The sequence below is a fragment of the Oryctolagus cuniculus genome, chromosome 12 (genome assembly GCF_051225735.1).
Source record: "Oryctolagus cuniculus isolate XC-2025 breed Fujian yellow rabbit chromosome 12, ASM5122573v1, whole genome shotgun sequence".
NCBI classification, from domain to species: domain Eukaryota; kingdom Metazoa; phylum Chordata; class Mammalia; order Lagomorpha; family Leporidae; genus Oryctolagus; species Oryctolagus cuniculus.
The window spans coordinates 88070223-88087962 of NC_142878.1; the positions used below are offsets into that span (position 1 = coordinate 88070223).

A 17740-nucleotide genomic window follows, 5' to 3' on the forward strand; every position below is an offset into this window, starting at 1 on the left:
TGGTTTGGGGGCCAAATGTGATAACCTACACAAAGCGCTTGGACCAGGCTTATTAATTGGTAGCTATTATCATTGTGCCATTTTTCAAAGGCCAGCACCAATACTTCCTTCTTCAGGAAGCCTTCCCAAACTGCACCCTGTATACTAAAGACCAAAAGATAGTCTCCCTCCTCTGGTCTCTGAAGAACTGGTAACCACACCTCTCGTGGTTTTGCTGGCTTCCCGCTTTGGGGCAGGGATGTCAGAGACCCAGCTTCCCATAAATCGAAAGCTGTTATAGATGCTTTAAGGCCTACCAAGCAAAGAACAGACAGGATCTGAAGTGCAACCCATGCTGGTGTGTTTAATGTGTATCTTTTCTGTTTGTGCGCATCTTTGCAAACCCAAGTATACATGAATTAAAAAAATATTTCTATCAGTATGGTGTTATACGTCTCACTCAGTGGATTTTTCTGCCCAGCACTGATGCTGAAAGTACACCTGGTGCCTTGCTTCTCAGGCTGCACAGAGCCACGTGTCACCCATCCACTCTCCCACTGATGGACATTTAGGCTGCCACAGAGCAACTCAGAGCATCCTTCTGTATGTCCCTTTATGGGCCTGAGAGAGGTTTGGGGGATGTGCATGGGAGAGCTAGGTGCTGGTTAACTGGTCCTGTGGCTAATGCCCCCCCATTACTGCTCAACTGCTCCCATCAGCAGAGCCCCCCTGCTGTAGCTCCACAGTCTCCTCAGATGCGTGGTGGCATCATCCAGCTGTCTAATTTTTGCCAGTCTTATCGGTGTGACAGCTCACTGTCATTTTAACTGTCCTTGTCATTTTTGCTTGTACTTTTCTAATCACGAAAAAATCCTTCCGTATCTTCGCGTGCCAGCGACCTTGCTGGGGTCGCAGCGCCTTAAACGCCTGCTCAAGTGGTGGGGTCTGACTGTGCTCCCAGGGGCACCAGGCCAAGGCGCCAGGGTCCCGAGCCCACGCTCGCGGAGGCGGCTGCCCGATGCTCCCGCGTGCGTCTCTGGGGCGCTGGAGGCTGCGAGAGCTCCGGCGAGGGGGGACCTGCGGAGCCCAGCGTGGCCCCGATCCGGCGGCTCGGTTCCGATAGGCGCCGAGCCTGGGGCAGGTGGAGGGAGCAGCAGGAGGGCCCCGCAGCTGGGTCGGGGACCCTGGGAGGCCGCAGCGGCTGCGCTCGGAGCAAGCAGGGGCGCAGGGTCTGGAGGAGCTGCGCCCCCTGCCCGGCGCTCGCTAGCACCGCTGGGTCGGACGCGCGCCGCGTGCCCAGCTGCGCAGCGGCGGGATGGAGGAAGAGCTGGCGTGGGAGACCCACGGCCGTGAGTCCGCGGCGCTGGGAGCAGGGGACACGGAGGGGCGGGCCGAGGCCGAGAGGACCCCCACCCCCTATCCCATCCTCCATCCGTGCAGGGGCGGCCAAGGGCGGGACTGGCGCGGTAGGCGTGGCCACCTCTTTTTCTTCTTTGGGCCCCGGAACGCGAGCGAGCAGAGACGCTTGGCTGCGTGTGTGGGACTTGCTTTGCGCCCGGTGCCACGGTGGTGGTGGTGGTGGGGTATTACCTAGAAATCATGACAGTCACAGCGATCCTTGCTGAGTTCTTTCTGAGCCAGAGCAGGCCCGTTGCTTGGTCTGCGCTGAGCCTGTGGGTAGGTCTTACCGCTGTCTCCATTTGGCAGATGACAAAGCTGAGACCCGAGGTCACGGCCGTTAAGTGGTAGACGCCCCAGGTCACAGGATGTCATGGTTGGGTGGGGAAACTGAGCCAGGGACGGGAGCTGTGGTGTGCCCAGTACCAGGGCCCCAGGCCGGGCAGCAGCATCTGCGTGGGCATCAGGAGCTTTGGCTGCACTGCCTGGGAGAGGAGAGTGTCCCCATTCGGGCCCTCAGCCCTGCAGCCCTGGCTGCGTCCCGACAGCCAAACCAGGCTCTGTCCACAAATTCCCACAGTACTGGGGTCCATCTCAGTGAGGACCTTTGAGATCTACAGTGTCCCAAATGCTGAATGAAGCTTAGGGGTGGTTTTGTTGGGGGGGGGTTAGTTTGATCACAGTGCTAATTCTTTCAGAGGGTGCAGGATTCCGCGTGGTGCCTGGCCACCATCAATCCTTGCATTCACAGAATGTGGAGCAGGGGCTCTGGAGGGGAGTTCTGGGCAGAGGCCCAGCCCTGGCCCAGACTCAGCAGGTGGAGCGGGCAGTGTGTGACGGGACCTTCTCGGGCCTGGCTCTGAGCAGCGTGTGCTTGCTCCCCCTGCACCCTGAGCTCTTTGCTGACACACACCAGGTCACTCCCTGGGCTCCTGCAGCAGCTCAGGGGTCCACAGGTTGTGTCCACGAAGCCCCAGAAAGCCAAAGACCCACTTCTGCACCAGAGAGGCTATGAGGGATTTATTTGGAAAAAACAACCGGCGTGGCAGGCCTGTGACCTCAGTGCGTCCTGGCCTCCTCTGACAGGACACTGGCCACCATCCCTGGATGCAGTGTTTGGGTCCAGACAGTCACACTGGACCAAAACTGCAGGATGTGGGTTTTGCAGCAATAAAACCACAAGATTACTCACTGTGTGATGACTGCAAAGGGCCAGCAAATATTTGTCCTCGGAGCTAGTGTGCCTGAGCGGTTCTGACGGAGGGGGCAGGCATCCACGCCTGTCACTCATGGAACCAGAGCTGCATGGACTCCTCTGTGTGCCCAGCTTCAGGCTGCTGTGGGCTGTGTCAAGTGTGACCATGGTCTTGCCAAGGAGACTGGACATTCTCCCAAGCCAAGAGCAATCAGGGTGACCGCAGTTGGGGGTGTGGTAGGCTGAGCCCTGGTCCACCTCACCAGGCCTGGGGACTCCAGGTTCAGACACTAGCCTGCAGCGCGGCCCTGAGCCCACTGTGGTGGGGGTGGCACACTGTGGCGAGCTCCCTCTAGACCGAGACTCTCCCAGAGTGCAGCCCCGAGGGTGAGCAGGCACAGGGAGGGCAAATCATGGCGGGCCTCGGAGCGGGCAGGTGAAAGCTAACTAGCAGTTGAGGATGAGGAGGGGAGAGGTGGCGGCTGGGGGAGGTGCACCGAGTCTCTGCCTTGCCCCGGCCACCTTCTAGACAGGACCGAGCTGGGAAAGAAGCTCTGACTGCAATGGGAATGAATTCCATTCCCTTCCCCTAAAGCAGCTCTCAGGGAGGGGACGGAAGAGCAGGATGCGGTGCCTGTAAGGGTTGAGGGCCACACCCGGGCCGCAGCGGCTGCTCTTGCGCATGCGCTCCCGTCTTCAGGGTTTGCGCGGTCCGGGAGTTAGCGAGAAGAGGGCAGTGTGGGAGGGTCCCTGGCGCGAGCTGCTGCTCTTGCCACCCCCCCACCCCCCCCACCGGCGCCAAGCTTCCTGAAGGGAAGACCCCTGCCCGAAGGGGCTGTCTTCCTAACCGCAGCGCCGCCTGATCGGCGTGGGGGACGCTCCCCTCAGCCTGCGCCCGTCCCTCTCTCCGCAGTGCTCCCTCTGGAGCGGCAGCTGCATGAGGCTGCCCGCCAGAACCACGTCGGGAGGATGAAGGAGCTGATGAGGAGGAGAGTGAACGTCAGGGCCAGAAACCACGTGCGTAGTGGGCTCCTCCACACCACAGTGCGGGGTGACACTGTGGCACAGGGGTCAGTTCCGGGAGTGGGGGCAGGCGCACGCAGGTGCTCGTGGACGGAGGCTCAGGTTCTGTGCTGATTGTCTCAGGGTCTCTCAGACCGAGAGGGGCCGGGGCCGAACCCAGGCAATTCCACAGCTCACACTCTTAACCCTGGGTGACCCATCTCAGAGGGACCCGCAAGAAGTAAAGCTGAGAGGCAGAGAGCGGGGTCAGAGGTCAGCAGTCAGAGATGAGGACACAGTGGTGCCCGTGATCAGATGCCCAGGCTCAGGACCAAGAGAGGCCCGAATCCAGGAGCGCAGTGTGCAAGAGGCTGATTTAGCTCAGCTCTTCCCAGGCCTGTGCTGTTCTGGGCCCGCGCCCGCCCTGGGGGACTCCAAGATGAGGCAGGAGGCAGGGAGGAGCCTCGGGGGAGGGCACAGGTGTTTGTGGGGGTTCACAGCCCTGCTGGGGGAGGGGACACAAGGACAGGCCAGAGCACTGCATTAGCAGGGAGCTGGATCAGCAGTAGAGCAGCGGGGACCTGAAGCGGCGCCCCTATGGGGTGGGGGTGTGCTGCTGTTTAACCTGCTGAGCCACAGCACTGCAGGAACTTCATGGGAGACGGGGGAACGGGCGGAAGGAGCTGGATGTGGGATTCCTGACGGTTGGGGCTGATGTGACAGGGTTGTGGTTTGGCTCTTCGGCGCCTGCCAGGGCACAATGATAACCACGGGGATTCTGGGAAGGGTCTGGTGCATCCTGGTTTCCAGAGCACCTGCTCCCCAGTGCCCACCCCCCCCCCAATCCTTGGAGAGGTGAGCAGGCTGGGGAGCGCATCAAGGGGGGGCATGTGGGGGCACAGGTCACTTTAGGTCACCCAGCACAGTGCTGGTGACCAGAGCCTCGTTCCCAACTCCTGGACAAGCACCTGCAAGGAAGCCTAGCCTTGCTGGATGACAGACAATAATGCTGCCGTCCCTCACTCACTGACTCCATTCATTCATTTATCCATTCACGATTTATTAAGGGCTTAATCCAGGTGGGCACCTTGCCAGGTGCTGAAGGTGGAGCAGAGCCCATGACAGGACGTGGCCCCGCTCTTGTGCCGCTGATGATCTGGGGTGGGAGTGGGGACAGATATCAGGCCAAGGCTCCCACAAGCAGTCCCATCCTGCTGCGGGGGGGGGGGGGGGGGGCGAGGTGTGGCCCACCTGGCGGGGCAGGAGACACCACCTGAAGGCCAGGTGAAGTAGGCAGTGTCCTGAGTGGAAGGGACAAGCGTGGCAGAAGCCCTGTGGAAGGAAGGAGCAGCTGGGCCCAGAGAGGGGACACAGCTTGCCTGAGACCACATAGAAAACAAAGGCGAGGGGCGGGAGGCTGCTTCCCCCAGGCCTGCTCTGAGGAGTTGGGGGCCAGCGTGCACAGCAGGGTGCTCTGGCGGTGGGGTGCACGGCCAGGCCCTGGCCTGAAGGAAGAAACCAGGTGTCCCCTGGGGACCTGGAGAATAACCCTAGGCCCCTGGACTGGGCAGGGGGGGTGGGAACAGCAAGCACGAAGGCTGGGCGGTGGCTTTTCTGAGACGCAGTGGTGGCCAGTGCCAGGCCTGGCCGAGCCCCAGAGGCCTGGGGCTCACAGTCTGGCCCGAAAGCAGCGGGAAGTCGGGAGGAGTTTTCGGTGGGGAACAGATGGAGCGAGTTGTGTTTTGCTGCATTCGCTTCGGATGCTACCATGTGTGGGACGAGAAGGGGCCAGAGCAGGGCTAGGTCCCAGCCAGCTGGTCAGCAGGGCCTGCAGAAGCCCCTCCAGCCTGCGGCCCAGCTGTTCTGGCGGGGAGGGGTGGGAGGCTGGCCAGGCGGGCCAGGCGCTCCTGCCGCAGTGACCCGGTCCCTCTCCCTCGTGGCAGGCGGGCAGAGTGGCCCTGCACTGGGCCGCAGGCGCGGGGCACGAGCAGGCAGTGCGACTGCTCCTGGAGCACGAGGCGGCTGTGGACGACGAAGATGCGGTAGGGGGCCCTTCCCAGGGGCACGTCTGTGTGTCTGCCTGTCTGCCCAGGTCGGGGTGGGGCGGTGTCAGTCTCATCCTCTGGATCTGTGAGTCAGTTGCTGTCGCTGTCGCAGGTGCGGGGTGGCCGTGGCACTGCGCTGGTCCCGCTTTCTCTTGCACAGCAGTAGAGCTCCCTCCGCTGTCAAGGGCCTTTCCGGTCTCAGCCCCTCGGATGCGCATGCGCAGGGAGAGCTGCGGCCGGCCGGGCAGCCTGACTGCCGGGTTAGCAATGCCGCTGGGAGGAGGAAGAGCGCTCATGGGAGGCCACTGGGCTCTGCACCGCCAGCACTTGCATGAAGTCTGACAGTCATGCGGAGCCTAGGGCAGGCAGTGCACTGCTGAGAGAGGGAGAGAGAGAGAATCTTCCATCCACAAATACCCACCACAGCAGGGTTGGGCCAAGCTGAATCCTGGAGCTGGGAACTCAGTCCATGTCTCCCAGGTGGGTGGCAGAGACCCCAGTACTTGAGCTGTCACCTGCTGCCCTCTAGGGTCCGCATTAGCAGGAAGCTGGAGCCGGGACTCAAACTCAGATAGTCCAGTGTGGAATGTGGACATCTTAGCTGTCGTCGTTAACTGCCAGGCCAGACACCTGCCCCTTAGTCTGTTTGCTGCTACTCTAATTGAATACCACAGACAGGGTAATTTGTGGGTGTTTTTTTTTTTTTAAAGATTTATCTATTTAGGCCAGTGCCCCAGCTCACTTGGCTAATTCTCCGCCTGTGGCGCCGGCACCCTGGGTTCTAGTCCCAGTTGGGACGCCGGATTCTGTCCTGGTTGCTCCTCTTCTAGTCCAGCTCTCTGCTGTGGCCCGGGAGGGCAGTGGAGGATGGCCCAAGTGCTTGGGCAGAGGCAGAGAGAGAGATCTTTCATCCGCTGGTTCACCCTCAAGATGGCCACAACGGCTGGAGCTGGGCCAATCTGAAGCTAGGAGTTTCTTCTGGGTCTCCCATGCAGGTGCAGGGGCCCAAGGACCTGGACCATCTTCCACTGCTTTCCCAGGCCATAGCAGAGAGCTGGATGGGAAGTGGAGCAGCCAGGTCGAATCGGCGCCCGTATGGGATACCAGACTACTGCGGTGTCTTTACTCGCTATACCACAGCATTGGCCCCTAGACAGGGTAATTTGTAAGGAAAAGCGGCTTATTTGTCCCACAGCCAATTGGGGAGTGAACCAGCAGATGGAAGACCTCTCTCTCTCTCTCTCTCTCTCTCTGCCTCTTCTTCTCTCTCTGTGTAACTCTGACTTTCAAGTAAATAAATAAATCTTAAAAAAAAAAGAAAAAGAAAACAAGGACACTGTAATGCTATACTTTTTTTTTTTTTTTTTTTTTTTTTTTTTTTTTTTTTTTTGCAGGCAGAGTGGACAGTGAGAGAAAGAGACAGAGAGAAAGGTCTTTCTTTGCCGTTGGTTCACCCTCCAATGGCTGCTGCGGTTGGCGCGCTGCGGCCGGCACACCATTCTGATCCGAAGGCAGGAGCCAGGTGCTTCTCCTGGTCTCCCTTGGGCCATCCTCCAGTGCACTCCCTGGCCACAGCAGAGAGCTGGCCTGGAAGAGGGGCAACCGGGAAAGAATCCGGCGCCCCGACCGGGTCTAGAACCCGGTGTGCCGGCGCCGCTAGGTGGAGGATTAGCCTATTGAGCCGCGGCGCCGGCCTGCTATACTCTTGAAGCTGTGTTTATGAAGAATTTATTCTCAGACTGGTTCCTTCCAAACTTTTGGTTTTAAAATGGTCTTTCTTGGCAGTGGGTGTTTAGCCTAGTGGCTAGGACACCCTCACTCCACACTGGGGCCCTGGTTTGAACCTTGGCTCAGGCTCCTGACCTGGCTTCCTGCCTGTGCAGACCCTGAGACGCAGGTGCTGGCTCAGGTCATTGAGTCCCTGCCACCCACGTGGGAGACCTGGATTGTGTTCCCAGCTCCTGGCTCCAGCCCTGGCCCAGCCCTGGCTGTTGCGAGCTTTTGGGGGAATGAACCAGTAGACGGTAGATATCTCTCTCTCTCTGTGTCTTTCTCTATGCCTCTCAAAAAAATTTTTTTTTAAATAGTCCCTTCTGAACTAATGATGGGAGTAGATGGCAGCTGTTTTATTTTTGGTTTCATTTAGAAAAAAAAAAGCTTGCAATAATATATCAGCCTCCATTTTTAAAAACTTCCTGGTCTTTTTTTTTTTTAATTTTATTTATTTATTTGAAAGTCAGAGTTCCAGAGAGACAGAGAGAAGGAGAGGCAGAGAGAGAGGCCCTCCATCGTCTGGTTCACTCCCCAACTGGCCACCAGGGGCCCAAGAACTTGGGCCAGCCTCTACTGCTTTCCCAGGCCATAGCAGGGAGCTGGATTGGAAGTGGAGCAGCTGGGACTCAAACCCGTGCCCATATGGGATGCTGGCAATGCAGGCGGTGGCTTTACCAGCAATACTACAGTGCTGACCCAGACTTCCTGGTCTTTAAATTCTTAAAGCTGGGAGCTCCCTGGACCGGGTGGCACTTCTGGTTACTTGTGCCATGTGGACACTGGGCCAGGTGCACGGCCACACCTCCTCACATTCTCCCCACCTCCCCACGTCCTCTCCCCTAGTTCGGGATGAATGCGCTCCTCCTGTCTGCCTGGTTCGGTCACCTGCGGATCCTGCAGATCCTGGTCCACTCCGGGGCCAAGGTCCACTGTGAGAACAAGGTGAGATCTCGGCTGGCAGCCCCTGGCCCTCTACCCACAGCCAGTGGCTGCACAGGGCCCTCCACCTCTGCTCCCGCTGCCCCCTGCCCACCTCTGCCTGCCCCAACTTGCCCCACTCTCTGAGAATCTTCTGGAAGTCCTGACTGAGAGCAGTGCTGTGAAGCTGGGCGCTTGGGAGAAAGCCTGGGTGCTTTCTGATCTGCAGGGGAGGACTCAAAGGAGCATCTTGGAGGCTGGTTAGGGAGGGGGGATGCGGAGCAGGGTGCTCTTTCCCTTCCTGCCTGCCCTGGCTCCCTGGGGTGGCAGTGATGGAGCGGAAGGAGCAGAGCTCCATTTAGCGACTCTGGGACCTGGGATGAGCCTCAGTTTTGTCCCTGGAGCCGGGGGAGAAGCGAGAGTTGTGCGGTGAGGCACAGGACCCGGCTGGGTGCCTGGCAGATTGGGGAACTGGTGTCTGCTCGCTGCTCCTCCGTGTGTGCATGGTGTGAGGGCAGGGTCCCCGCGAGTCCCAGGGTGTGCCCCCCAGGGACGGCCACCACGTGCTTCCTCCCTGGCTCCTTCCCTAGTGACTGGATCAGAGGTGATGCCTGCGACCTGCTTACCCATTCCGGGGGGCTGTTCTGAGGACAGCTAGTGATAGAGGACCTCATTTTATACTTCCGGGTCATTTCCAGTTTAATTCCGGGTCATTTCCAGTTTACTTCTGTGGGTGCTGCCTCCCAGTCCTCTCTCAGCCACCCAGAGCTCAGGGGTTATTTTCCTAACGTGACCTCTGTGACGATGGACGCTTAGAGAGACAGGTGACACTGGCCCCAGAGCACAGAGCTGATGGGTGGGGACTTGAGCTCCCGCCAGCTGCTCTGAGTTGCTTATCCTGGGGCCCACTCGTCGCTTGTCCCCTGGGGCAACTGTGTCCAGGAGGTGGGCAGTACGCAAGAAGGGCCTCCCTCGGCAGGCTGCAGGGGCCACCTGGGCTTGTTTCCAGGATGGCCTGACCTTGCTGCACTGCGCGGCCCAGAAAGGCCACGTGCCTGTACTGGCATTCATGATGGAGGACCTGGAGGACGTGGCCCTGGACCAGGCGGACAAGGTGAGAGCCAGCCCTGCTGGTGCCTGCTGGGCTTCCTGCCTGCCTTGAGGGAATCTTCTGACATAGGGACCAACTGCCCCCCTGGGGGAGGTGCTGATCCGGAAGAGGCAATGGGCACAATGGGCAGGGCTCCGGCAGATCATGGTCAGTTGGCCCCAAGAGGCCCTGACCGTGGACTAGACAGGTTATAGAAGGGAGCACTGGCTCTCTGCTTCCTGGAGGGGGGGGTTGTTTGGGTTTGCAGGTAGGATATGGAAAGCAAGGGAGTGGGGGTGGGGCAAACAGAGGGGAGAGCATCTCTTGAGCTCCAGAGGTGGCAGGGGCCGCTTGGGTGTGAGTTCTGCAGGGCGGGAACCCGGGAGGGCAGGCTGGAGGGGTGCCAGGGGCCCCTCATGGAGACCTGTGCCTCCAGCCTCTGGGATCTGTCCTTTTTTCAGTGGGCAGCAGGGAGGGACCCTGGCAAGTGGCCCTGATTGGGAATTGGGGTCTGGCCTTTCCAGGGTGGGTGTATGGGTCAGGGAGAGGGGCAAGGAGAGTGAGGCCTGAGGGGTTGCCGAAGGCCCAGAGCGGTTGGGGGAGCAGAGCCAGCCAGGCAGGGCGGTGAGGGAGGCTCACTCCTGTCTTTCTGACCAGCTGGGCAGGACAGCGTTCCACAGGGCTGCTGAACACGGGCAGCTGGAGGCTCTGGACTTCCTCGTGGGCTCTGGCTGTGACCACAGTGTCAAAGACAAGGTACAGTGACCGCAAGGCTCTGGGCTCCTGACCAGGTTGCAGGACCCTTGCCACCTGGTAGGTGCTGGCACCTCCCCTGCACCCACCTCTGACTCCAGGTGTGCTCTTGGGAGGCCCAAGGAGCAGAGGCTGTCTCATGGCCTGCTTGCAGGCATGTGGCAGCTTGCACTCAGCCCAGCCCTGATTCAAGGAAATCCATGCCACAGCCCTGAGTAAAGAGCTGTGATTGGATGTGGGGAGGTGGGGTGGCCAATCTGGTTGGCCGGCGGTGCTCCCAAGGGCGGGATGAGCAGGATCCAGTACTCAGGAGCCACGTTTCTGAGGTGCTGCTGTTGCTATGGCAACAAGAAGATAGGAGCTGTTGACTCAGGGTGGAGAGTTTAGGAGCAGGGTTCACCCATCTGAGCAGGGGTGAGGGCCGGGGAGCAGAGGGGATGGCCCTGCAGTGAGCCACTGCGAATCATTGGGTAAGATGTGCTCTAGCACATTCTAAACAATGCTTCCAGCAAATGGAGCGACACCACCACTGATCCCGTCAGCATCCCTGGCGGGGATTAAGGGGGTTCTGTGTGGAAGTGGCGACGGTGAGCTCACAGACTGATGCACCACAGGTGTCTCCAGCAAGGGCCAGTTCAGTCTTTTACAGCCGTGGGAACTGAGGCCCAGAGAGGGGGCTGCTTTGGCTAAGGGCACACAGCAAGGTAAAGGAAGAGCTGGGTGCGGGAGCCAGCGTGGCCCTGATTCCTGGTGCCTCACCCTGCGCCCCTTTCCCACCTGGGGTCCTGACCCCCGTGGGGTCTGCACCAAGTCCATCATCCACACTCAGCCTTGCAAGATCCTGCAGCTTGGATCAGCCCAGTCTCCCATTCTGGAAACACAGGCTGAGAAGGCTGTGGGTGTGCAGAGAAGGGACAGGCTGACCCAGGGGGCAGAGATGATGGCCCCTCAGGACGCCGGGAGAGCAGGAGCAGCAGATGCAGAGGAGGAGAACAATGAGTTGGGAGGAACGCATCCGGAGTCCTGCAGTCGGCAAGTCTAGAAGGCAGCTTTTGAAGTCGTGCACCCCTGCTGGACCCTGTGCTTTCTGATTTGGGGTGATTCGTCTCAGGGGGAGCACTGTCAGCTTCCCAGCGGTCTCCACTCCCAGCCCCTGAGGGTCCGCCACTTCCTGTGGGTGCCCTGAGCACCGGCCCTCCCCACCGTGGCTGCATTTCCGACAGCGGACCCTTGCTTACAGCAGCAGCTGCACGCGTGTCCAAGGCGAGGGTGCCCCGAGCAGGACAGAGCTGCTGGGAGGGGATGTTTAAGGCATTCATGGAGTGTTGCCCTGCCCTTGACGGAGACGCCCGGTTTCATCTTTGATCCCCTAAGAGAGCGACTGCTGTTTTGCCTATGTGTGGCTTGGCCGTGGGGCGATGTGTGGCTTTCACTGTTATTTTAAGTACTTGTTCCTGCTCCGCTGCACTCTGCGTGAAGCCTCAGAGCGGGGCCTCTGCTTCTGCCTGCCTTTTAGGGCCCTCAGGCGTCCCTGGTTCGCCCCCTGTGGTCCTCGGTGTGTTCCTTGTTGCTTTTTAGATTTATGTTTATTTGAAAGGCAGAGTTACAGAGAGAGGAGAGACAAAAAGAGGAGAGAGAAAGAGAGAGAGAAAGAGATCTTCCACTCTCTGTTTCACTGCCTGAATGGCTGTAAGAGCCAGAGCTGGACCAAGACAAAGACAGGAGCCAGGAGCTTCATCAGGGTCTCACACATGGACGCAGGGACCCAAGCACTTGGCTCATCCTCTGCTGCTTTCCCAGGTGCATTAGCAGGGAGCTGGATGGGAAGTGGAACAGCTGGGACTCAAACTGACATCCATGTGGGATTCCAGCTTTGCAGGTGGGGGCTTAACCCGATACGCCACAACATGACCCCAAGATTTTTTTTTTTATTTACTCACTTATTTTCATTTTATTTGGAAGGCAGAGAGACAGAGACAGAGATCTTGCATCTGCTGGTTCACTCTCCAAATGCCCACAACAGCCAGGGCTGAGCCAGGCCAAACCTGGGAGCCTGGAGCTCCATCCAGGTCGTCCATGTCAGTGGCAGGGAGCAAGCACATGAGCTGTCACTGTTGCCTCCTGGGGTGCGCAGTAGCAGAAGCTGGAATTAGGAGTAGAGCCAGGACCCTGAACCCGGGCCGTCTGATAAGGGGCGTGGGCACCCAAGCAGGGGCTTAACTGTTGCGCCAACTGCCCACATCAGTGAAGCAGGCTGGCCTGGGAGGGTCCGCCCAGTGGAGCCACCTGTCTTGGCTCTGTCACTGCTCCCTTTAGACTCCTGGTGACTCCCAAGCCCCTGGCTCGCAGGTCTACCTGCCCACACACGAGCCGGTCCCACCCACGATGGACTCATTGAGCAGATCTGTGCTGCGTGTCTGCCCCTGTCCCGGCTTCATTCTCAGCCCCCGAGGAAGTCTCGGAGAACCAGACAGACAGAAAGCTTTGTCCTTCTGGTGCTCCAGCACGAGGAAGCAGAATGTGACCGAGCCAGGGTGTGCTTGAGGGGCACCAGTGCCATGGGAAAGAGGATAAGAGAGGCCAGGGGACCACCCTGGACAGCCCTCCCTCCACGTTGAGCTACTGAGGCCTCGTCCTTGAGCATTGAGGGGGGAAGGGTCAGGGGTACCCAGGAAGGGACTGGCTTCACACAGGAACCTAGGCTTAGTTTAGTTTTTATTTTTAAAGATTTGTTTACTTATTTGAAAGTCAGAGTTACAGAGACAGAGGAGAGGAGAGAGAAAGAGAGAGGGAGAGAGAGAGAATCTTCCATCCACTGGTTCACTCCCCAGATGGTCACAGTGGCCAGGTCAAAGCCAAGAGCCAGGAGCTTCTTCCAGGTTTCCCAGATGGGTGCAGGGGCCCAAGCACTTGGGCCATCCTCTGCTGCCTTCAGAGGTGCATTAGCAGGCACAGGATCGGACGGAAGTGGAGTGACCAGGACAGGAAGCATCCCATATAGGACGCTGGCATTGTAGGCAGGGGCTTTACCCACTTTCCACAGGGCCAGCCCCTAGTTTCATTTTTTAAGTGCTGTGTCTGCCTTGAAAATGTGAGGAACCTGAGGATTTGGCCCAGGTTTGGTTTTTGGCACTGGCAAAGCAGGCAGAGCCGCAGCTTGTCCCGCAGGTGCTCTGTGACCTGCCCTCTCTGGGCTGCTTCTGTCGCTGGGAACAGAGCGGGGCCTGCAGGGCTGAGACTCCCAGGCTCTGCCTTCCCCCTGCAGGAGGGGAACACAGCGCTTCACCTGGCTGCTGGCCGGGGCCACGTGGCGGTGTTGCGGCGGTTGGTGGAACTGGGGCTGCACCTCGAGGCCAGGACCACGGTGAGTCGCCCCTGGGGGATCAGAGAGCTGCGGCATCGGGGTCTTTTGCGGAAGCCGGGCTTCTCAGGGCCGTCGGTCTCCCCTGGTGCGGGCCGGAAGCCAGGGAGCCGAGGGTCTTTTTCTGGCCCTCGCTCGGAGCCCACGGGGACAGATCTGCAGCAGCCCCGTGTCCAGGTGTGGGGGGCGCGCGGCTCGAGGGGTTCCCAGAAGGTGATGAGCATAGCCTGCTGGCCGGGGTGGTCAGCTGCAGGGGGGTGAGGGAGAGCGGAGGCCGGCCGAGAACGCTCCGCGGCCAGGCGCCCCGCGATGCTCACGCTCACGCTCACCGCCCTCCCGCCTCCCGTGTGTTTCAGGAAGGGCTGACCGCGCTGCACGCGGCTGCGGAAGGCGCCCACCCCGATTGCGTGCAGCTCCTCCTCCGCGCTGGCAGCGACCCCAACGCCCTCACCCAGGTAGCTGGGGCAGCCGCCGCGACCCCGGGCGTCCTAGGGCACAGGTTCTGGCCTCGGCTTTCCCACTGCGGAGCAAGTTCCTTAACCTCTGCCAGCCGGGTTTCCCAGCTGCAAAATGGGGTGAGAGGCGGGGGCGGGGGCGCAGTGGGTTAGGCTGCTGCTTGAGAAGCTAGCATCCTGTCCTGGAGCACCGGTTCGAGTCCGAGCTGCTCCACTTCCCATCCAGCTCTGCTGATGCGCCTGGGAGGCAGCGGATGACGGCTGTGGTGCCTGGGCCCCTACCAGCCATGTGGGAGACCTGGCCTTGCCTGGCTGTCGTGGGCATTTGGGGAGTGAACCTGTGGACAGAAGATCTCTTTCTCACTCTCTCCTCTCTGCACCCCTCCTTTCTCTGATGTACTACCTTTTCAAGTAAGTAAAAAAAATGAAGTGGGGTGGTATATACTTACCTTTCTACATTGCTGTGAGGATGGAACACCTGGCACGGTGCTGACAACACAGGGCTCAGCACCTGTGAGTATTTTAGCACTTGGGCCATCTTCTGCTGCTTTCCCAGGCACATTAGCAGGGAGCTGGATCAGAAGTGGAGCAGCTGGGACTTGAACTGGTGCCCACGTGGGATGCTGCCTTAACCCACTATGTCCATTGCCAGCCCCTGTGAGTGCTGTTTGATTGTTGGGCTCTTGATAGTTCATAGAACCCCTATCCTAATAATGGCTATCCCAGAAATACATCACCCATTTTACAGATGAGAAAACTGAGGGTTAGTTCGTTTTCTTTTTTTTTTCCTCTTCTTTTTCTTTTTAATTTGTGAGCTAGAAGTCGCATACCATGCAGTGCCCCCATTTAGGTGTACACTTTGGTGATGTCCACAGTCACACCCCCATCACCACCATCAATTTTTTAAAAAAAGTTTGCTTATTTATTTTTATTTAGTTGAAAGGCAAAATGAGAGAAAGAGAGAGAGAGAGAGAGAGAGAGAGAGAGAGAGAGAGATCTTCACCCTCCAAGTGTGTGCAACAGCCAGGGCAGGGCCAGGCCAAAGCCTGGCATTAGCAGGAGGCTGGATCCCAAGTGCAGGCACTGTGGTGTGGGATACAGGTGTCCCAGATGGTGGCAGAACCCACCACACCACAATGCCCACCCCCATAAGTTTAGAACACTTTCATTTTCCTTCTGAAATAAATGTATTTCTTTGAAAGAAGAAAAAGCAGCTCTCATCCACTGGTTCAGTCCCCAGATGCCCACAGCAGTTAGGACCCAGCTGGGGCCAGAGCGAGGAGCCGGGCTGAGAGCTCAGTTCAGATCTCCCATGGGATGGTGGGAACACAGTCACAGAGCTGTCACCACTGCCTTCCTGGGTCTGTAGGAGCAGGAACAGGAGCTGGGAATGGCACTCAGGCCCCCTGCTGTGGGCCGTGGGGTGTCTTAGCCACCTGCTCCCAATAAGTATGTTTTCTGTTGCCAATAACGCAACGACACGAACTGTGTGAGTTATAAAGAAAAGAGGTTCATTTTGGCTCAGGGTTCTGGCTGAAGGCCTGGAGGCTGCATACAGGATGGCCTTCCGGTGGCCGGGTCCTGAGGCGGGGCGGGGCATTGCGAGGTGAGGGACAGGGGCGCGTCTGGGTGTCCTGGTCTCTCTTTAAAGCCTTGGTTTTCAGTCATGGGGGCTCCTCCCGATGGCCTTATCTGCTCCTGGCCACCTCCCAAAGCCCCATCACTGATCGCCATATCTGGATCCAGGTTCTGCCCTTGGAAGCCCTCACCGTGGGGATCAAACAACCCGAGTTTCAGAGGGAACAGACCGTAGTCAGCCAGCCACTGTCTCAGAAGCAAAGCTGTCTCAGAATCCTGCTCCCCCCTCACCCCAGGGCTCCCGCACACTAATGGGGGCCCTGCCGTGGAGCTGCACCTGCACAGGGGCCACCCCAGCCCACAGTGCTGTGGCTGCTGAGTGGCCCTGGCACAGGCCAAACCCCCACGGCGCTGTGCTCATCTACTCTGACCAGGAGGGGCAGGTATGTGCCTTTTTTGTGGGCAGGGCATTGATGTTTTCGTTTTTGATTTTGTTTTGCCTTTTGTTTTTAGATCAGTGACAAATCCCCTTTCTTTTTTCAAATTTATTTGTTTACTTTAAAGTCAGAGTTACAGAGAGGCAGATGGAGAGAGTGAGAGAGAGAGAGAGAGAGAGAGGTCTTCCATTCACTGGTTCACTCCCCAAATGGCCACAATGGCTGGAGCTGCACTGATCCAAAGCCAGGAGCCAGGAGCTTCTTCTGGGTCTCCCATGGGGTTCAGGGGCCCAAGGACTTGGGCCATCTTCCACTGCTTTCTCAGGCCATAGCAGAGTTGGATTGGAAGTACAGTAGCTGGGACTCGAACACCCATATGGGATGCCGGCGCTGCAGGCAGTGGCTTTACCCGCTATACCACAGCACCAGCCCCCAGCCTTCCTGCTTTTGAAACCTAAAGTCCTTCTGCCCAGGGCGCCTCCAGTGCCTGGCACACTGGGACAGTGGATCATCCTGGTGGGCAGCTGTGACTGTGGGCCCCGGCTGGGCTCAGATATGGAGCTGTGCCCTCTGGCCCTGCATGCTCCCCTAGACCAGCTACTGGTGTGGTCAGTGCGTGTAAGCGTGGGGGTCCCTGTCTGGCAGCTCCCTGTATCTTCCTTAGCGCCTATCACCTGCATGTCTTTGCAGCCAGGGAACTTGGCAGGCTCTGGGTTGGTGATGGGAGCGAGGAAAAGGCTGAGGCCATTGTGAACAGCCTGCACTGCTCACCAGGCTGGGGCAAGTCCCTGATTTGCTAATCACAGGGTTTCCTGGGGATAACAGTCTTAGGGGATTTGAGACCCAGATGGAACAATTGAAGCCCAAAGCGTGTTGTCCACCCCACTGTGACCCTGCGTGAATGTCTGATTCCTTCTAGAAGAAGCGGAGCTGCCTGCACTATGCGGCCCTCACGGGCTCTGAGGACGTGTCCAGGGCTCTGATCCACACGGGAGGCTGCACCAACGTGGCAGATCACGTGAGTGTGGGCTCCCCACTGTAGAGTCTTCCGTAGCCACAGCAGGGCTTGGTGGGGGCCAGGACTGGGGCAGCTGGGGGCACAGGGAAGTCAGATCACGTCCTAGTGGGAACGGGATTGGAAACCGAGCTTGCAGCGCCCCCTGCTGAATTATCTGTGAGTGTTCTCGGCTTGTGTGTGCCTTGCGTGTGATCTTTTGTATTGCTGGTCTAGCCTTTTAGTAGTTCACTTTAAAAACAAAAAGGATTTTTTTGATTTATTTTGGGAAAGTTAGAGTTACAGGCAGAGAGGGGGAGCCAGAGAGAAAGGGAGATCTTCCATCCGCTGGTTCACTCCCTAGATGGGCACAACAGCCAGGGCCGGGCCACAACGAAGCCAAGAGCCAGGGGCTTCATCTGGGTCTCCCACATTGTGGGTGGCAGAGGCCCGAACACTTGGGGCTTCTTCAGTTGCTTTTTCTAGGCTATTAGCAGGGAGCTGGATTATAAGTGGAACAGCCGGACTCGAACCAATGCCCTTATGGGATGATGGCATTGCAGGTAGTGGCTTTACCCGCCATGCCACAATGCTGGTCCACCATTGTTCTTTATTTTTTTTTTTTTTAAGATTTATTTATTTGAAAGTCAGAGTTACACAGAGAGAGGAGAGGCAGAGAGAAAGAGAGGTCTTCCATTCGATGGTTCACTCCCCAGTTGGCTGCAACGGATGGAGCTGCGCCAATCCGAAGCCAGGAGATTC

General features: G+C 58.4%; 1 protein-coding gene across 16 annotated transcripts in view; it reads left to right on the top strand.

The window, feature by feature from the left end:
- Positions 1-1055: 1055 nt before the first annotated feature.
- ANKDD1A (ankyrin repeat and death domain containing 1A) overlaps positions 1056-17740 on the top strand; it is a 40427-nt gene continuing 23742 nt past the window's right edge. For 5 of the 16 annotated variants that reach the window (XM_089310563.1, XM_089310568.1, XM_089310564.1 and 2 more), the window contains exons 1-9: positions 1056-1328; positions 3486-3589; positions 5518-5616; positions 8236-8334; positions 9290-9424; positions 10058-10156; positions 13419-13517; positions 13871-14089; positions 16904-17002. In XM_089310563.1, the coding sequence (XP_089166689.1) occupies positions 1295-1328; positions 3486-3589; positions 5518-5616; positions 8236-8334; positions 9290-9424; positions 10058-10156; positions 13419-13517; positions 13871-14089; positions 16904-17002 (987 nt within the window). In that variant the 5' untranslated portion in view covers positions 1056-1294. Of the gene's footprint in view, positions 1329-3485; positions 3590-5517; positions 5617-8235; positions 8335-9289; positions 9425-10057; positions 10157-13418; positions 13518-13870; positions 14090-14195; positions 14352-16903; positions 17003-17740 lie in introns of those variants that run through there. The other 11 variants (XM_089310571.1, XM_089310573.1, XM_089310574.1 and 8 more) reach the window with 9 other exon arrangements.